Below are 20,332 nucleotides of genomic sequence, written 5' to 3'. Positions count from 1 at the left end.
CTGTCCCCTGACTTGCCGTACAGTGAGAACACCTCCTAGGGCCGGCACACCTTGACTTTTACAGAAATCCTCATCCTAGAGGCTTCACTGCTCCAAACAGCCAGCTCTGAGAGAAGCCTCTCCTCTCAGAGCACACATTGAGCCTCTACTTTTACAACATGTCCTAATGGAATAGCTACTTCTCTGTGATATTTCTGATAGGGTGGGGTAGAATGGACAGAGGGATGGATCTGGGCGCCCCACTGGGGACGAGAAGCAGTTAGAAATATTTAAAAACTAGTTTTGATTCTGGTGTAGTTGTGACACCCATTATCTACTGCCAGAAACTTATTGTACATCTCACCATAAATAAGGTCTGCTCGGCGACCGGGGAGGGGGGTGTGTTTATCACTGCCTTTGCAAGCAAAACCCACTGCTACAAGAGCGCCCGCCTGAACTGAACGTTACCTGGTTTCTGCCCTCATTCCCTGCCCGGCCGGCTGAGGTAACCGGCCGGGGGAGCCGCGTCGGAACCTTCCTTCCCGCGGCAGCCTCGGCGGAACGGGCCTCCGGGCCTCACCCCTCGGCGGGAAGCCCCCACCGGCGCCGGGCCGTGCTGAGGGCGGGCGGGAAGCGGCCCCGGGTCCCCTCAGCCGTGAGGCGGCAGCGGCTGCACCGCGCGGAACCTCCGCGTCTCTATGGTTCCGGGAGAAGGAAGAGCACCCGCCCTTCTCTATGGTGGCGCTGGCGCCGCGGGGTCGACGGGAGGCTGGCGGACTATGTGCATTTTTCCCTCATTACCTCACGGGCGGGAGGAGGCTGCCGGGATAGCGGAGGACCTTCCCTCGGCCTCGCTCTGGTCCTCCAGCTCCCCTCGCTGCCCGGCGGCCCCGGGAAGCCCGGCTGCCGGCCCGGCTGCCGCGCCGGGCCCGGACACCCCCTTCCCGTCCGCCGGGCCCGCTTCTCCGGGGAGCCTCGCCCAGGCCCATGGCTCCATGAGGCGGCAGAAGGAGGAGGAGGAGGCGGCGGCGGGGCAGCAGCGGTGGCGGCGGCTGGGCTGAGGCGGAGGAGAAGCCGCGTCCGGCCCGGGACGGGTGCAGGAGGTGGGCGAGCCCGGCGCGGGGGAGGCGGCGGCGGGGCGGGGGGATTGACGGAGGCACGGACAGCGAGGCCCGGTGCGGAGCCGGCACCTCCTGGAGGGTTCGTATCCGCTGCTAAACCGGGGGGTCGGCGTAGGGGTCGCCCCCCGGGGCGGGGGGGGGGGGGGGCGCGGAGGCGGCCGGCCGAGGCCTCCCCTGGCGGGAAGCGGGGCCCGCGGCTGCAGCCGGCGGGCAGGGCAGGGGAGGGCAGGCGCCTTTGTTAGGCCCCTTCTGCCTGCTGCCGGGGGGGTGGATGGAGGAGACCTCCTCTGCCCCCTGCCACGTCTCCGCTTGGGAATGAAGAGTTGTGGTTCCAAATAAATCATTACTTCCCCCCCCCCCCGCTAAACGCGGCCAGCCTTCCGAGACAACTTGGAAAGGCTCATCTATCCCAGCAGCTTCACTGAGCCATAACAGCATAACTTTTAATAGGCACTGAAAAAAAATTACATGTTTACTTTGTCAAAAGTTACACTTTTCCTGTTTGGGTTGTTTTTTTTTTTTAATTACAAAGGTAGAGATCAAAGGAAAAAGGGTAATTTTCATTAGGTCTTGTGAATTGCTCCTTATGCAGATTATCTCTTACACCAGGAGGTGAGGATTCCTAAGCAGAGTAGGCACTGCCAGTGTACGCATTGGGTGTTGAGAGGCGCATCTCTCAGCGTCTCTCGGACCAGTCCTGCGTTAGCTCAGGGCCCTGCGACTCTTAACGATGGCCGGTGAAACTTCGTGGATAAAGTTTACCTGGTGTGCACCTGCAGAAAAGGAAGGGAGCTGTCACACCGTGAATTCCAGTGCATATCACTGTCCCCTGTCCTGTGTACGTGCTGTCAGTTCAGCCATCAGTTAAATACTTGGAAGAGTTGGAGGCATGCTCTGGCGCATGCTCTGGCGGTTGAAGAAGTAGCCTGGTACTCACAGGAGCTGAGTGGGACTTCCAGTTCTCCATGGTGTTCTCTGTGACTTACGTGTCCGTGCTTTTAGCCCCATTTGACAGATGGGGAACTGGTTTTTCTTCCCTTTGTGTGTTTAGATCGCACCGTGATGATATTACACTTATTTAAGTGCCTACCGTTGATGCGTGGTACTTGCCGATCATTTTTGTTCATTTTTATCTGCATAGGCTTTCCTCCCTGTATTTGTTCCACCCCTTCTTGTGATGCAAGAGCTAGCCATTCTTTTCTTTGCAAGCAAAACACTCTTCTGGGGTTGTTTTTTATACCGTATCTGTTTCCTGCCATTACTGCTTCCCTCTGTTCAGACTGTGCTCAGTCTTCAGCTCTTCCTCTCCTGCATGTCCTGACTGTACGCCTGACACGCTTACTTATCAGCACTATCAATTTACTTAATCCTAGAAAGTAAACGCAGATTCTCGTTCTTGGGGTCTGGAAAATAATCTGTGGTTTAGAAAATGGTGGCTCAGTGCTTGCAGCTTCTCTTTCTGTTGCGCTTAGGCTGGCACTAAGTCAAGGACAGCACCCCTGGGAGTCCAGCCCTGAAGGTGTCACTCGGAGTTGTTGTCACTCTGCTGTTGAGAACGGGGAAGGGAAACACACTTGTGGTTTTTAAGTCGTCGTTTGCCATCAGTGCAGGCATTGACCGAGGAGGAACGGGTGATCTGGAAAAGTAATGGATGGGGTATACCTGTATTCCAAAGTCTTTTGTCTTTTTTTCTTCTCTTCTCCCTCGGTTTCATTCCCTTTTGGGGAAGATTGGTTATGGGTTTTTTTGTGATGAGCTAGTGTTCAGTATGCCTCACCAATAACTTTAAAAGTGTGATTTCACACATGTTGTATACACACTCTTTCAATTTATGTGTAGAAACACCCATCCTGCTCGCTGAACTGGTTTTAGTTCTGTACTTAGTTGTGCGTTGCAAGGGTTTTCTTCCTCTTTTTTGTTGCAAAAGCAAAACTCCCTGACACCTTAGCAGAAGCAGGCAAGCAGCTGTTGGTTTTTCACCTGTAACTGTTTTGTGTTTTGCCTTTTTTTTTTTTTTTTCCCCCTGCCCTCCCCTTGCCAGGGTTCTGCAGTGCTCCAGGCAGCGAGTTTTGAAGCAGGATGGGAAAAAGACGCTGTGTTCCTCCACTTGAGCCCAAGCTGGCAGCCGGCTGTTGTGGGGTGAAGAAGCCCAAATTGTCTGGGAGCGGAACGCACAGTCATGGGAATCAGGCCACAACTGTACCAGGCTCCAGTTCAGGTCCTCTTCAGAACCACCAGCATACAGACGGAAATAATGGAAGGGAGAATGTATCGGACTTGACTTTGGGCCCAGGAAATTCCCCAATTACTCGAATGAATCCGACTTCAGGAGCTCTGAGCCCGCTTACTCGGCCCAATGGAACTGCCAACAGCACCAAGAACCTGGTGGTGACAGCGGAGATGTGCTGCTACTGCTTTGATGTACTCTACTGTCATCTCTATGGTTTTCCTCAGCCACGACTTCCTCGATTTACCAATGACCCCTAGTGAGTAAATTCATGTGCGGGAGGAAAGCTGAGAGACCAGCATCCAGAGCCGTGGTTTGGCTGGGGAGGGATGAAGGGTTTCCTCTGGGGAATGGGACACTGGTATGCAGGGAGGAAGGGGGGATGTTCTGCTGCTTGCTTTGTCTACCAGAAACAAAAAATGGTGCGCTGTTAAGTGCACCAAAGAGGAAAAACAACATTCTGTTAACGTTTGTTCGTGGAGATGAGTGGAGCTTTGAGGAGTGGCCTTCAAGGGAGAACGTGCTTAGCTCTACAGGAAGACAGATAGGCAAAATATGAGGAAGAGTGGTGCTTCTTCAGCTCACAGTCTGACAGCTTGAGATGTGTACTTGAGGAGTACAAACCCACTTCATGGTAACATTCTGTTAAAGTTTGCTCCTCTGCAAAAAATTAACTACACTGTGCCTCCCATAAAATTGTACTAAAAGAATGAGTGAAACTGAAATCAGAGTTTTCAGAAAACAGTAAAATAATGCCATTAATTTGAAGAGGACCCTGCTTCTAATGTCAGGCACTAACTTGGTGGAGGGACAAGGGGAGAGGCTTCCTTTCATGAAGCAAGTGGCAGGAAATAAAGTAAGAAGTTGAAACAAGTTCCCAGCTCATCCTGAAACAAGTGCTGAGCTGGTGAGAATTGGACAAGGACACTCACAAGGGTGTTCAGTTGTCCAAGTTAATGGGTTTAGCAGGGAGGGGAACCAAAAATTTGCCGGTCGTGGAACTGAAAAACTGCGTTACGGAGAGAGTGCTAGTTGGGCAATATGGGAGAAACGGAGAGTTAACTTTCAAGGACGATGCCAAGGTTAAGAAAAAAGGATGTGTGTATGAGAAGAAGTGAGGAGAAGGATTTATGAAGGTATTTTGCTTTGGCGAGATTTAGATGATGTTTGTCTGAAGGTTGAGTGCGTAGGTGTGGAAATGTTAATGTTGTTAAAATGTTTGGTGGAAGAATTATATGTGAAAGATCGATGACAGATACACCTTCTGACACTCCTCCGGGAGCGACCTCCAGAACAACAGATAAAATAAAAAGTTGTTGACAGCCTTAATTTAAGTTAATGAATCTTAAATTGATGTAAAGGAACAATGGCTTAAACAGGTCAAGGACTCTTTCTGTGTATTGAATGTCTCCCCATCTTATTGGCTGTCAGTGTAGATGTAGGTTGTGCATCCATGCAGTTATTATCCGCGCAGGATTATGGATACATGTTCTGAATGCTACCGCAGACTAAGCTGTTTAATATTGTAAATACAAGTGAACGGAGAAATGCTGTGGACTAGAATATAGAATAGTCCCAGGGACGCCCCAAACTGAAATATTCCTGTGGTTATTTTTCATACCTAAGCTAAGTAGGGTCCTTTTAGAAAATGATACATTAACCTGCTTCTTATTTAGTCCCTTGCAAAGGGATTTTTCTTTGTTGTTGTTGTATTATTAAGTCAATAAGAGATATTATTTTGGAGAGATTCATTATTTTGGTGTTACAGGAGATTTCTAACTGGATTTTGTTGCTGTTTCTGTTGACTAGTTTCAAAAAAGGCCTTCTTTCAGGAATCTCAGCTGTTGGAATTTTATGGCCAAATTTGAAAAGTGAAAAATCATTCACTGGGCATTTCTGTGCTGATAATTGAAAAGTCTTTTAGATCAGGACTCCAAAGCAAAACCAGCTCCTGTCTTGTCTTTCCCTCTGGGCAAATGCCTACCTGAATTTTCTTGTGTTTCAGCATCTATTCTGTTGCTTCTAGCAAATAGTTGTATGTACACCAGGGCAAAGCATGAGATTTACTTTCTTGTAGAGCAGCTCACAGGGATGATCTGTTGCACTTGAGACAGTAATGTAATGAACTTCAACCCAAATCTTATCAAACATAAGAGTAAGCAAAGTGAAAATACATAAATAATTTGCATTGTTGTCCTTTGTAACATAATTAATGTTGATGTACGAGATCTTTGAACAAAACAAAAGTATATTTCTGGAGAGACAGAAAAGAGACTGTGGATGGAAGGAACAGAAAGATGCACGGTTTGTCCCCACCTATTTCTCAGATAACAGGTCTTTTCAATTGGTGCTGAACCCCAACGTAAAGATAGAAGTAGTCGTGAAGGTCAGGATTCTGCGCAAACAGGGTAATAACATGAAAGTTACAGGGTTATGACTTGAAAAGCACCAAGAATTCCAATTAACAGCTTGAGGATATGCACGTGGACAACAATCTTGATGGCAATTAGGGAGCTGGTAGATACTTCTGGAGTCAGGGAACCTTACGTACGTGTTAGCAGTGACATTCACAAATCCACGTAGAGGAGGAGGCATTGCAAGACTTGTCGTTATGTCTGTATTAACTTGGTAAATGAAGAAGATATCCCCTTTGCTATTCAGGTTACTGAAAAAATTACAATTTTGAACCCATATGATATGCAAATACTTAATTGGTTACTCCTTCCACATTTGTACTTCAGTCCTTGATTTTTTTTTTAATAGTAGGCATTACAAACTGGTATTAAAACTACACCATGCAAGTTTCTAGTTGCCATGCAAGACAAATAATAAGGTACTTGCATCATAAAATCTGTACTGTGACAGGTTTTTTCCTAGTACAGCTAAATTCTGATTTGAACAAACTACATTTTGCTACTTCAAAATTCCCTTTGTATTTGCAATTGCAGAAGCTATTTTTTAGTTGCTGAAATTCCCCTCTCCTCAGCCTAGCAAAGCCTCATCAGCCACACCTAAGTAGGGTGTTGTGGCTGGGGGAGAAATGGTTGCCATAATCTGCTCAGGGTATGACCGCAAAGTGCCGGTAAGTGCTCATGGGTGAACATAGGCAAAAGATTGTCGTGACTTTTCTCAGTACCCCTGGGAAATACACTTTTCAGGGAGGCGCTATGGAACAATTGACGTGTTGTCAGCTGCACCTGCAATTTGCTAAGCGTACTTATTTTTCAGATGCAGAACCAACATCTTTTCTGCAGTGAAAAACTTTATAATGGTGAAATTTTATATACTTGTACAAAATAATATAATTTTTTTTATGCCTCAGTTGTTAGGACCACAGTGAAAAATTGTTTAAAATGTGCTTTAAGATATTTTAAAATATGACAGCCTTCTGAATGTAATTATCCTGTCCTTCCTAGTAATATCTCTTCTATTATAGACGCAGAAAGCTGTGTCACAGCTCAGTGGAAACATCTTTTTTCTTTTTTTTTTTTTTTTTGGAAGGGGAAAGAGGTGAATTGGAAATGTGAACCTGTAATTTGAATCGAAGAAGAGAAGGAACTTAGATTTGTATTCTGTCAGCAATGCTTTTCATTTTCTCCCTTCCCTTTTCTGTTTGGGGTGAGTGTCACGTGGGCTAAGTAATGGTTTCAAAACTTTAATTAGATTAAGTTAACTTTCCACTGAGCTTTTGTGACAGTAATGTTTCTCAGAAATCTCCTTTGTAAGTTTACTATCTTTTTTTTGTAAGCTTTCTAATGTATTTTCTTACACTCTTGTTGCTGTTTTCCATTTCAACGTACGGTAGCTAGATTAAAATGCAGAAGTGTCATTGGAAAACTAGAACAGTAAATCCTCTGTCTTGGTCAAGCAACCATGAGGTGGCTGATGGTTGTGGATGAATGTTTCGGCTTCCTCTGTGGGCAAAGTACTTCACAACTATCCCTTAAAGGCAGTTTGCTATTTTGGGTAGTACTTCTGCCATTGGTCAAAGCTGGTAACTAGATCCTGAGTGATGAATTTGTGCTGTGATAGAGTTTTTTAATTCCATTGTTGCTCTGAGGAACATCAGAGTAATTGCTTTATCACTACATTTTTAATTATTTCCTGTCTACTTAGACATAAGAAGCTCTGTTGCCTGTATTTGAGAAGTCATCCACACTCTGGTTTTGTTGTCTGAAAAGAATATGTTAGTACTCTTTGTAATATTTGCTGCAAAGATATATTGCTTACAAGAGCTTCAAGAGTTTGAGGAAAGTAAGTGTCTGAGCTCTGTTGTAGAAAACAGTTATTCTGTCTTCATGTTCTAGGACTCCCGTCAATGTCTGTTTAATCTCAGAAAATTCCTTTCTTAACACTGCATGTTTTCTATCGTATTACTTATCTTTTAAAGTTCAATAGAAATCCACAGACGGATGTTTGGAATCACTAACAACTAACTTTCTCATTTATGCTTGGGTTCAAAGCGACCACATCTTGTATTCAGTACTCTGTAATCTGAAAAAGTAAGATCATTCATCCTGGTTTTATAATTAGATCAGCATCATCAGTTGCCTTACAGAATTTTCCAGATGTTCAGGCGTTGTTGTAGAGCTGCAGCCACCACTATCCTTTCTTTACTGTTTCTCTCTCTGCAGCTGTTGGCTTCGCTTTCTGTAGAAGTGAACTTTTTTGCATTTAATATTCACAGTCATCTTTACCTATTTACCTCGTCGTAGAGCTCTTCTGAATGCTGCTGCTGTTCTTGGTTTTTGAGGCTTAATCATGGCTTCTAGTTTAACAGATTGAAATGAGCCTGCTGAATTTGAGAATCTGCTGTTATGCCTGTAAATGCATGATGGTAGACAGGAAATGGAAATCCATGTGATGTTTGAGTAGGAACAATACAGTGATTTAGATGTGTGTTCAATAGGAGAGAATCTGTGTAAATATAAATCAGATGTAAGGTAAGCAAAAGATGTGAACATAAACTGTTGGAGCACTAGGGACTGACCCAGAAGTCAGATCCTCATGGAAATAACAGGGTGAAAAAAACCCCAGGCGTCCTTTTTCTCCTTTCAAAAAAAAAAAGAAAAGCTGTTATTGCAAACCTGAATTATAGATGATTTGCAGAATGCTTGAGGATCTTTTAGGTTCGATGTTACTATAAATAAATAATCTTATTTGCTTCACCTAAATTAATTTAGATATGGGTTGTCATGTAAACTAGGGGATGCTACCAAATGAGGCCATTACTTACAGAGGTAATCAGTGGGGTCAAATAACCATATCACTCGTTAGAAGACAGCGCAGAGTCTGACCAGGAAGGTGTTGGTGGAGAGCTTACAGAGTACTGGTGGAGAAAAAGCAGTATGCCAAAAAGGTGGGGGGAAGTGTTGGGTTTTGCATTTGGGGATGTGTGGGTGTGGGTTTTTATTATCGCTAGGTAGAGGGTGAGAAAACATGCCTATTGGGGTTTGTTAGAGGGAGAGGAAGCAAGTGCACGCATACATGCTCTTTTACACCTTGTTGGTCTCCCCTTAGCAACGAAACATCTCTAGAGGCTGGAGTATTTCTCTTTTTTGCCTTTTCAGTCCGCTCTTTGTGACGTGGAAGACGGGGCGAGACAAGCGGCTTCGTGGCTGCATCGGGACCTTTTCAGCCATGAACCTTCACTCAGGACTCAGGGAATACACATTAACCAGGTAATTATGTTGAAAATGAAATAAATCTGAAATTAGTTTCATTTGCTGAAGACCTGTAAGGATTCAAGGTTAGGATGTTGGATCGACATCGTTCAATTTAATATGCTTCACAATAAAATAAACCTGAGAAATGTGTGATAGTTCGGGTGAGGTAATATATCAGGATTTAGTGTAATGTCTTTGCAACAGGTGAATTTTGTTCACATTTTAAGTCTAATGTCGAATCTGTCTTGCATACTAACAGTTTTGACATCTTAAGTAGCATGTAATTTCTCTCCAGCTGCAGTAAGTGGAGGACAGCATCAGGAACCTTGCACTAGTATTTGCGTATTACAGTTCATTAGATTAGGTAGAGATGCAAATCTCTTTCTCTGCAGTAGCAAATGGGAATGTGTTTCACAGAGGCATAATCAGAAAGGGAATAATTGAGCATCTGACACTTTAATTCGATGCTTATGTTAGGCAATATATCTTCTCTTCCCTTTAGTGCACTTAAGGACAGCCGATTTCCCCCCCTGACCCGCGAGGAGCTGCCCAAACTCTTCTGCTCTGTCTCCCTCCTCACTAACTTTGAGGATGCCAGTGACTACCTGGACTGGGAGGTGAGAACAGGTGCATTTGGAACTCTGCATCACTCTCTCGTTCCGTTCGGGTTCGGGTTAGTACATGGTGATGTGTCTCCTTTGTTACAGGGGTGTGTGGGTATTGAAACCGGGAATAGAAGAAATGGGGCTGGAAAACTAGAAGGGAGGAAGAGGATGGGCTAGCAATATGTGCTTGGTTGGGAGGGGATCCAAGTGGGAATAAGGGAGACATTAAAGTGTTTTATGGATTTGGCCCAATAGGAGATGGGTGTAAATATGTATAAACCTGGGGAGTATTTTAATGCTGTGAATAGAAACTGGGAATAAAAAGTAGTTAAGACCAAAGGTATTAATCATGTTTAGGACCTTGTACTTGGAAGTATATTTAGTTCAAGATGGGTTAAATAGACTTTGTGGTTGGGCTATTTTGGGCACGATTCTTGTGTAGAGATCTTGTCTTTCTTGCCCAACACAAGAGATGGAAAGCTGTCAGACTTCTGACAGGACTTAACTTCAGGAGAAGTGGCAGGGAAAGGTGGCAGAGGTCCTCTATGCTGCAAAGACAGCTACTTGTGAGACCTGCCTGGCCGGCATTCTCTCTGGAAGAGAATGTCCTTATCCAGACGAAAGCCAAACTGTCCAGAGAGAGAGAAAGATACACGGTGTTGTGGGAATAACAACTCGATCATGGACTCAGTGCTAGCAAACACCTCTTATTTGGCTCTTCATTTCCATCTATAGGTTGGGATCCATGGGATCAGAATAGAGTTCATCAATGAGAAGGGTGTCAAACGCACAGCCACATATTTACCTGAGGTTGCTAAGGAACAAGGTGGGTTTGAGATAGCAGCCAAACATGTCAACACATTGTGTCACAGAATTGGGTAACATAAATCTATGTGGATTTTGGGTTTGGATTGCAATGCTATCCTCATAGTAGTGCCATGGAGCCACCAGGCTTAATCTGGATAACTGACACCCGATACAGCTGCTGCTGGGTTTTCATCTGGCCTTTCTCTCATCCCACATCTGTGCACAGCTGTTTCTTAGTCTAAAAATGTTTTAGGGCTTAAGAAATAGAGGCTCTCAAATGCGGATCTTCCAGCTTCATTCAGCGTTGCATCTTTCCTCTTCTATGTTTCTCCCACCAACTAGGATAACTGCAGGCTGCACAGCACCAACAGGAGAGTCCCTTTCCTCCTCATTCTTGCTAAAGTAGCATCCTCCAGATGAGGGCAGGAAACAGGGCCCCTCTGGAGCACACTTCCCACTCAAATATAGTAGCGGTCACCATGGTAACTGCTCAAAATATTGCCTCCTTTCCTCCACCTAGCAGAGTGGAGTGGTTGCATCCTCCTGGCTCTGGGGCAAAAGACTAAGGTAGGAATTTTAACTCTGATCTCTCACAAAGCAGTGCACTGTGCTGTCACTAGAGCATCAGGTTTATCCCAATTTGTGTATGTAAAGAGCTAAGTATTATCTTATTTTAAGGCTTAGGGAGCTAAACTTCAGCAGCACGTGATAAAACAGTTTGGGGTCCCTGCAACAGAAGCAAGGCACGAACCTTTGTAAGAAGAAAGGCCATGTGGAAAGTGGAATTACTGTTTTATAGACCAGTTCCAATATGAGTTTAAAGGGATTGGCATGCACAGGTAGTATGCGTGCATAAGACCACGTATGTCCAGTTTAACGCTGGTGTTTCTAAAGCTCAGGGTTTCCTGTTTAGTTGTTTGCTTTTCTAGAGGTCTTTTAATGCATTTCTTATCTTTTTGAAACATCATTTTCATATAGAAAAATTTCCCTTGCTTCTATTTTTCAATAGACTGGGATCAGATCCAGACCATAGACTCCTTACTCAGGAAAGGTGGCTTTAAGGCTCCGATTACCAATGATTTTAGGAAAACGATTAAACTCACCAGGTAAGTAGATATATTTGTCGTCTTTTAATTTTACTTTATAGTGTTTTGTGGGTAATTTGAAGTAAGTCTTCATGCCCCTTTTAGATGAGAGATGTAGTCTGAAAGACAGAATCATAAATGCCACGTGTTAGGCATGTAACGTATATGGAATGAAGCGTGATATATTCAGTCATGCAGGATCGAGGTTAGCATTTTCGAAGAGAACTGTTGCTGGTTTTAATATTGTCATCCACATGAAAGACCAAAAGAAGTAGGACCTTTGAAAGTTAAAAAAGGTTGACTCTTCTGTATCTTTACAACGGGCGTTCTTTTTCTCAGTGTGCTCATCTGTGCGTGGTGTAGCTATTTGGAGGTGACAGCTGTCTTAAAACCAAACCACACTCAAATTAGGCTGGTTTTCAGAATTTGCTTGCTTTTCTGTACCCCCAGCTGTCCTATTGGTTTCAGCTCCCTTTATGTTAGCAAAAATTGGGACATTCTGGTTTTGTATAGAAACACTAATTTATCAGGTCGTTCCTTACCTCTGGAGAAATGAGGTGGGTATGCAGGGTTGGATTTTTTTAACAGGAGAGGACAGGATGAAGGTTTTCATTACAATCTGGTGTAACGTGGACTTGGTGCAATTCACGACCACTTTGAAGCTATGTGTGCATAGTAGCATGCTTTAGAAGCACCTGGAAATCTCTGGTGTCTCAAAAGGGACTTCACGTTTTGTGAATTCTGATTGTACGATGTGGACTAAGCCACGCATATGCTATAATAAGCCTACCTTTACCCAACTCTCCATCATTTTCTTTCACTAGCCATTCAAATATGAAGATAACCACAAAAGTAAATAACAGTGAAATACTGGTTATTTAGTCTCTGAAACTGCATCATCTTCCAGCAAACTTTTGATGCCCTTTTTTTCCACAGCAAGCGGATAAAAAGAATACAAATTGATGATTAGTTTCCTTTGGAAAACTCCTTCAGGAGTCCCGTTAATTATGATTGCCTCGAATAGGGCTTGTCTTTTGGGACCTTGAAGCTAATTCAAGCTTAGATGGGTTATTCAGACTACTGCATGAGGCGATGTCAAAGTAGTTTATGAAGTCAGTGGGTTCCTTTTGGTTGTTATTGGCTGTGAGCTAAAAGGTGATCTGGGATACACGTTAATGTTTGGTTTTTTTTTACACTGTTCTCATAGGTACCGCAGTGAGAAGGTGACAATCAGTTATGCAGAATACATGGCTTCCCGTCAGCATTGTTTCCAGAATGGCACTCTTCATGCCCCCCCCCTCTACAATCATTACTCCTGACACACGGCTGCATGACCAGTCCCACTCCCCAGTTGCTGCCAACGGCTACGACATCATTGGGGCAGATGCCTCCTCTTCCTGGTCCAGTTACTTCTATTACTGCACCATTTTATGATGCTAGCTTCCGTTGCCAAGTCTGCCTTCCAGCTGACCTGGGGGGAGGATGAGAGCATGACAGAACTTCAGGGGCCCAAGCCTTATCTCAGCCTTCCCTCCGAACGGGGGTTCAGTTGGATTGGGGCTCCACGCCTACGAACTGTCGTGAGGTGCAGAAGACCTCTAGGAGTGAAAGTGCCACTTTGGACTGATCTGTTCTTGTGTGTTACTGACACTCCAGAAACTTGAGTTGTTCGTTATGGAAGCCCCCCCAGATCAAGTAGGAGCATTCCCCTGGCAGCCTGGGCAACGGAGTCCAACAAAACATTTTTTAGGTTCTTTTTAATTTTTTTTAACCTCTGGTATCTGTTGTGTGCCGAGAGCTGATTGCTGTCCCCACACATCACAGGCGGACGTTATGATATTGGGGAGGGTTGAACATCTGGATAGCACCCTATCCTCACGGACAGAAAACACTTAAAGATGTGAAAAACCTTTGGATGGTATTGCAGATGAATCCATTATTTAAACCCTAGAAGGCTTTAATTATCAGATCCCACTGTAGGTTGGATTCTCTAGAAATCCTCCTGGTTTACAGTTTTCTGGGTGTGTAGACAGTGCTTTGTAACGTAGTCTGCTATGAAATAGAATGCCGTTATGCCTGGAAGAGAGCAACATGGCACGTGCTGTGTATGTGAAGGACAAGGTACTTGAGTGTCCCTGGACAGTCTTCTCTGTTACGACCAAGCTTTGTGTCCAAACATTTGTAATGGAGCCTGACTGGATTAGGGATGGGGAGGGATTTGCAGGGCATTGACTGTAGCCATACAAGTGAGACTAGTGACTGAAATTTGTTTTAACTTAAGCTAACAGTCTCGGGGACCTTCCTTTTGATAGGACAGCCACTTTCTCTGGTGTGACTATCGATCTTGAGAACTGTGAGTATTCCAGTTTATAGCAGGCCTATGGAATAGAGCTGTGTAGTTTCGCTGGTATGTTATGTAGTTACACAGTTTAGTCATTACCACATCAAGGCAATGAGTGGAGAAACCTGGGTTACCCAAACTGTGTGCAACTCAGGAGCATTCTGTATTTCTTCTCCCGTCATTGATGATTACAAGAAATACTCTCCATCTAAGAGGAAGATAAGTTATCCAGTTGTTATTCTGAAGTGTCATTGAGGGATGTTATAAACTAAATTATGACACCCTCTCAATGAGGTCACTAGACTTCAAAATACAGTTTTGGGGTTTTGGTTTTGTTTTGTTCTCCAACTTTCTGCAGGGTCAACAATGATCAGGAAAGAAAATACAAGTGCATAGCAGAGTAATGGCTATTTGGTTGCATATATCCTTAAAGTTTGCTTGTGTGTGGTAATGATGGCTTTTAAAATTGGTTGGCGTTTTGAGCCTGAAATTCTTTCCTGGCCTGGCAGGGAACAGGGCTGGTAGAAAGCTCAGAAAGGCATGTTGCTGCTCCTTCTGGTCCTAGAGAAGCAAACTGAATTGTGCAGTCTTGCTTCATGTTGGTGTAACGTTCTTCTGCTGGAGGAGAGACACCTGAGGGAAAGGAGGGGGTCCTATTCTGGATAACGGTGCAATATCGACCCAGCTTTCCTCCTGTCCTGGGTCATTCTTATAAGTTGCCACTTTCCCTTGTGATGTTGTTGAAAAGCAACTGAAGATTGAGGGATTGTTTCATGATTTCCTGCTGCTGAGAATAAATTGCTCTTGTTACAAACTTGAGTGGTTTGTAATTACTCTCCCAGGTGCCGTGTAGTGATGGGGGAGGGTGGGGTCAGCTCTGGACATACCATCCACCTTTCAGCTGTCAAACAGTATGATACATAGGGCTACACTCATTACTGTTCAAGTGTTCTATGTTAGAATTTAATTTCTAAAAGGTTTGAAAAAAGCAAAAAAATGGTGCTAAAACTTCACCCCTGAGCACGCTCAGCGAGACTGGTCATGCAGGCATATAGTGCCAGGCTTTTCAACAATATTGTTTCTTTTTCAAATGTTTGCCCTGTTCTGTGTCTTCAACGGTGTATAGTGTTTTCCTGATTTCATTTTATTTGAACAGGGGATGACTAAGGGGTGGGGTGGGGAGGGTTAGCTGTCATTTTTAAAGAACAGAATTTTAGGATTGAGTGACTTGGTTGGTTTAAGCCTGACGTGGGCTAGATGGTTTGGGACTGGGGAAGCTGCATCCTCTCCCACTTCCATTTCCCCACTCGGACTGTTTAAAAAAAAAAAAATAAGCAAACAAAAATGCCTCTAAAATATGTACTGTGTTCTTGTCTTGTTGCAGTGAGAAGAGAAGCTAGCAAATCAGAAACACTGGTCTGCTGCCTAAGAAACAGGCCCTCTCAGCTTTAGTCCCACAAGGGTCCAGCTACAAAATCCGTTGAAAAGTGTGTCAATAGTGAAGTTAGCTCAGAAAAATGTATGACAAGGACAGGTGGTCTCAGGAAATAATCCCATTTCTAGATCATTACACGGCAGCTATGCGTAAGGATGAAAGAGGTGAACTAGAAACAAAAATGTACCTTTGAGTTGCCTCAAGAGGGAGGCAACCAAAATCAATGGCCAATAGATTTAAGAATTTCTCTGTGCTTACTTGGCTGAGATAGCAGGTTAGAACTCCTCCTTCTAAGCAACCGTTACCTGGTTTGATCTGGATTTAACTCATCCTTAGAAGCAAGTGCCTTTTGGTCTAGAAGGGATTATTCTCGTGACAACCACAACTGAGAAATAATCTCACTGCAGTTATGAATTGTCTTTGTTTTACAGTAACTACAGGAGAATGTCTTTGATCACTGGAGTCTGTCCGTGTTGGAATGTTTCCACTGTGAGGTTCTTTTATTATTATTTTTTTTCTTTTTTTTTCATAATGTTCAACAGTCAATCTCAACTGAGGCCATTTCAGTTTGGGAAGGTTTTATGGTCAAAATATCACATATCTACAATTTATCAGAACAAAAAAAAAAAATCTGTAAGAAAGTCTAAATAAGAGTTCATTTTAACCTTTGCACAGAATAATTTGTTTTCATAGTACATTAACAAACATCTGCAATCTTCACTATTAGTGCTGTTTTCCGTTTGTATTCTGGAAACTACATGTTGTTTTGTTGGGTTTTTTTGGTTAATTTATTTCCTTAAAGCAGGAGACCTCTTTTGACCTTTAGTGCAGAGATGTCAGACCAATTCTTTGTATTACACTTGGTTGCCTCCTACCTATATAATAACTTCTGAGTGTAAATAATTGAACTCTATCCTCTAATGAAGTATTGTAGAGAATAAATCATAATGGATAAAGATTATTTGTCCTGTCCTCTTTATATGCTTTCTCACAGCCTTTCTGGGGGATAAGATGAAATCTTTCTCATCTAGAAAGATGAACAATGTACTACACGTATGAATACCAAACCTCGAAATTACATTAAATGTTCAGAACCAGGGAGGTTGCCAGAATGGGATGACAGCTGTCTGGAAGCACAGAAATAGCCAAGACAGACTCGCTAGAAGAAAGCGAGGAAAAATAGTAGGAAAATTAAAAACAAAGATTAAATATGTTTCAATAATAATGGTACAGCAAAGTATCTTTATATCCTGAAATAATGCTTGCTTGGACAAAAACTGCCTATTAGTTGTCATGACAGTGAAATATATGAAGCACATACATGCAGAATTCTGTACTGTACTGAAAATCCTGAATTTGTAAAACTGTCTTAAACTACCGAAGTTGTTCGTTCTTTTTTTTGTCTTTTAAAAGGAACTAATGAAAACAGGTTATCTGTACTTCACAGGTTGTAGTTTCAGGTGATCTAAAAATGTTATTTCAGGAAAAAGAAACACCCATCTTTCTAGATTCTTACTAAATATTTTAACGTTTCCTTTGGAACAGGATCAACTGATTTGTATAATAGTTCTGATGTACATACCTCTGGCGTAAATGGGTTTTCCATACATTTGCAGGTTATTGCTCATTTTTTATTTACAGCGGATGTATCGTCAAAGATCCTGCATTTCCTGTTTGTGGTTCTTGGGAAGGGCAGCCCTGGATATCAACAAAGAACAGGTATAAGACCCCGCAAAAAAACCCCAACCAAACCAAGGGGGAGGGTAGTTTTGACTTAAATATGCCTGACAAGCTCATTGACCTCAGTGTAACTACAAAGCAAACACCTATTTTCAGAAAATAGGTAGTAGTAAAGCTGGAAAGTGAATCCCCTATGCAATACGAGGAGTGGGTTGAGGAGGTCTCTGGGGCTCTAACCCGAACCATTCTATGATTCTGTTTCCAGGTGACTCACTGTAAATTCTGAAGTCAACCATAAACTAGCATCCACTGTTGTAAGTATATTCTCAGCTGCTTTGTTGGCTAGAATACAGTGGCTTATTTGTATATTTTTATGGCATTTTTTTTCCTTATTTGATTTTTTTACTTTCACACTGAATTGGTCAGACATAAAATCTTTGTCCAGCGTCTTTCATCAGAGGTTCTTTCGTGCATGTTGCTTTCTGTAACTGCAGTAACACTCAGCAGCTCACAATGAAGGTGAGGCCAGGTAGAAGGGTGTACATATGACTGCGCACTGAAATAGTTCAATCCAGGCTAAGTATAAACCAGGATAATTCTCCAGAAAACACTTTCTTCTGTTCTTACTTCGGTTGGAAATAAGAACGAATTAGTCATTTAGCACTCACTTCCTTCTAAAAACAAATTACAGACAGGTTAGGAGAAATCTTTACAAGGTACTTCCAATAATGAATACTTGAGCATTTTTATTCTAAACATGCAAAAAATTTTGGACAAAATGTATATTATAATCTACCTAATTGTGATTGAGAAATGCCACTTCTTGAGGATAAAAATTAAAACCAGAACACTTTCCCATGCGACTCAATAAATAGATATTTATTCTGACCTATGTATTACGAGGATTGCTCTCAAACTGAATTGTAGTACACTGAGCAATAGGATAGAAAAGTTCCTAATCTGTTTTTGCTACAACCTGGTAAAAAATGACCTGTGAATGTGTTTGATCACTCCCAAAACACAGAAAGCCCAGACTATTGTTGCTATGTTACTTAAAACAAGTATGTAACTCTACAAATTGACCAATATCCAGATTATTGAACTATATTTTTTCCTTTTTTATAGTCAGCTAGACTACTCTTATAATCAGATGAATTCTGACATAATATATTATACAACCAGTTGATAGTATGTGTAGATGTCATTATATAAGTATTTTAAAAAGTAGCAGATCATGCAAGAGACAGTTTTGCATTCAGAGGCTTATTATCACTTTATTACTGGGTGTTACTATGGCTTTATATTGCTCATACATTTACATTCAAATAATTTTGGATATATAATTTTAAGTGGAGTAAAAATAAAAGAAGGTAAAATGGCATAAAAGCCTAAACTTGAAGAGTTACATTTTAAGAACAAATTAAAAAGCATGCATGTCTCATGCAATAATGGCTATTACAGCATGTGGTATTCCGAGCAGGTAATGGTATATCCACAAGGATTTTGACCTGTTCCTATAACATGCTCGAACTGTTGATGATAATGAAAAGAGATTAAGGTTTCAATAACCTAATCTTAACACTTTTAATCCATCAAAACCTTTGCAATTTTTTTTAAGTTGGGGGTTTTGACACTCCACACAAAATACACAATTACTGCTAGAAAGCTTAAAAACTTCTAGGAAGAATACATTTCTTCTGCTGGCGAATTAAAAGGAAAGCATACTACAAAGTATGGTTATACTTATAACATTTTTGTTTATGAGTTCTTCCTACATTTTATTAAACAGAGATACTTAGCTAAGCTTTTTTTTTTAAGATTGTGTTGGGGCACTTTGTTGTGGGTCTGTTTTTGAATTATGGCAATGTAGAAATTACCAAAGAAATTGTCTGTCTAACGGTCCACTACCTAATAACATGTGTCCAGCAAGGGTCAATACTTTTTGCCCTAGAATATGAAATACTAGAGGCTCTGTTCATGATAAATTAGATTTGGCCAAGCCTTTTCTTTTTAATCAGTTCATTTTAGGATATGACCGGTAAATATGCTTGAAACTTCCTGTAGTCATTCACTTTATCTCATCTTCTTTTTTCATGCACATTTTACAATTGAATTGGTAAATGCTGGAACAGCCATTATTAGTAAGGAAGAAGCCAGTGTGTTTTAAAAATAACAAAGGAAAAGTTTGGTTTGTTGCAGTAGCTGAATGATACTTACTGTGGCTTTATAAGTGCATTTTTAACATTCTTAAAAAAGGGGGGGGGATGACAAGGTCCGTTCAGAAATGCTCTTATTTGTTTCTTATTTGACTCGAGACCTTAACTAAACGCATCAGTGATAATGAACCTTTATTTTTCATGATAGCCTCTTTAGATGTATCTATAAACTCTTGCAAGTATCTGTCTTTCTCTTAATTGTTTTAGGTTTTGCATATTTAAGTAAAGGGATCCTTGGGGAAAAACAAAAGTTAAATTAATAACTTAAACCTCTGCAAGCTTCCTCCTGCTCTGAGAATCATGATGTTCTGAGTAGATGGGTTATTTGAGAAACCATCGGGATTCCAAGTAATTTTAAATGATTCTCTGATCAATCTGGCACAGATTTCCTTGTTTTCTTGTAAACCTAATTGAAGTTGTTTAATTTGCCAGATGTCCCCTGAGATATTTTCAGTCCATCTTCCTGAGTGTCATTCTGTTTGTACCACTTAAGAAATCAGTTTTCAATCAGTTTCTCTGCCAGACTCGTTTATCCAGGTAACAAATGTTAAAAGACCTGTGATATGACCCTTCATATTCTTATAGTTTATTCTTAATGCATTCCTTTTCCCAGCATGCAGGAAACCTAGGCACGGATGCAAGTTTGTGAGAACAGGAGTGGTTTCATCATAAATCCTTCGACAGTCTATTTTTGCCTTTCTTTAAGGGCAGGGGATGACATAGTAAGGTCTGATAAGATGATTACTTTAAGAGGCTTAGGCTGGTTAGGCATTTATGTGTGGGCTCTCTGAGGGAAATACTACTCCATAAGGTTATTTCCCTCTCAGTGTTCCCCTGACATAGTGTCAGGAGGACTGTAATCATTTTCAGGCTGCCTATGACTTTTAGGCGCCTATAGATTACTTGGGGATAGTCTGTAAAAGCAACCTCCCTTTCAAAGCATGTCATTAATGGTATCAACACTCCTCCCTCACACACTGAGGTATATTACTCACAGTGAGCAAGACAGAATTTCTGGTGCGGTTTACGGTTTTCCTAAGGTTTGCTACCTAGCCGGAGGGCGTTCTGGCGGCAAAACGGAGTAGGCCGTAGCTCCCTGATCCACTTCTGGTGCGAAGCCACAGGGACGAAGACGCGTCTGCCGCCTCGCTGCCCGCCGGAGCTGCTGTG

General features: G+C 42.4%; 1 protein-coding gene and 1 long non-coding RNA gene across 4 annotated transcripts; one reads left to right on the top strand and one right to left on the bottom strand.

Annotated features, from left to right (window-relative positions):
• Positions 1-718: 718 nt before the first annotated feature.
• AMMECR1L (AMMECR1 like) lies at positions 719-16,220 on the top strand. Of its 3 annotated transcripts, none has more exons than XM_074589977.1 (7): positions 719-1,082; positions 3,142-3,586; positions 8,898-9,008; positions 9,496-9,610; positions 10,334-10,424; positions 11,415-11,511; positions 12,698-16,220. In XM_074589977.1, exons 2-7 carry the CDS (start codon positions 3,180-3,182, stop codon positions 12,807-12,809), a joined length of 933 nt encoding a protein of 310 aa, XP_074446078.1. In that variant the 5' UTR covers positions 719-1,082; positions 3,142-3,179; the 3' UTR covers positions 12,810-16,220. The 3 variants fall into 3 exon arrangements, with proteins under 3 accessions (XP_074446078.1, XP_074446079.1, XP_074446080.1); XM_074589978.1 differs by lacking the exon at positions 719-1,082 and adding an exon at positions 1,139-1,179; XM_074589979.1 differs by lacking the exon at positions 719-1,082 and adding an exon at positions 1,312-2,756.
• On the bottom strand, positions 11,515-20,250 carry LOC141744320 (uncharacterized). The gene is made up of 3 exons (XR_012587405.1): positions 20,158-20,250; positions 16,849-16,964; positions 11,515-11,609 (listed from the first exon to the last, which is right to left on the bottom strand). It is a non-coding gene; the product is annotated as an uncharacterized LOC141744320 (long non-coding RNA).
• Positions 20,251-20,332: the final 82 nt, after the last annotated feature.

Source organism: Larus michahellis, chromosome 6 (assembly GCF_964199755.1).
Source record: "Larus michahellis chromosome 6, bLarMic1.1, whole genome shotgun sequence".
In the NCBI taxonomy this organism is placed as follows: Eukaryota; Metazoa; Chordata; class Aves; order Charadriiformes; family Laridae; genus Larus; species Larus michahellis.
Note: the sequence above shows the minus strand (reverse complement) of the source record. Positions and strands in the feature narration are given on the sequence as shown.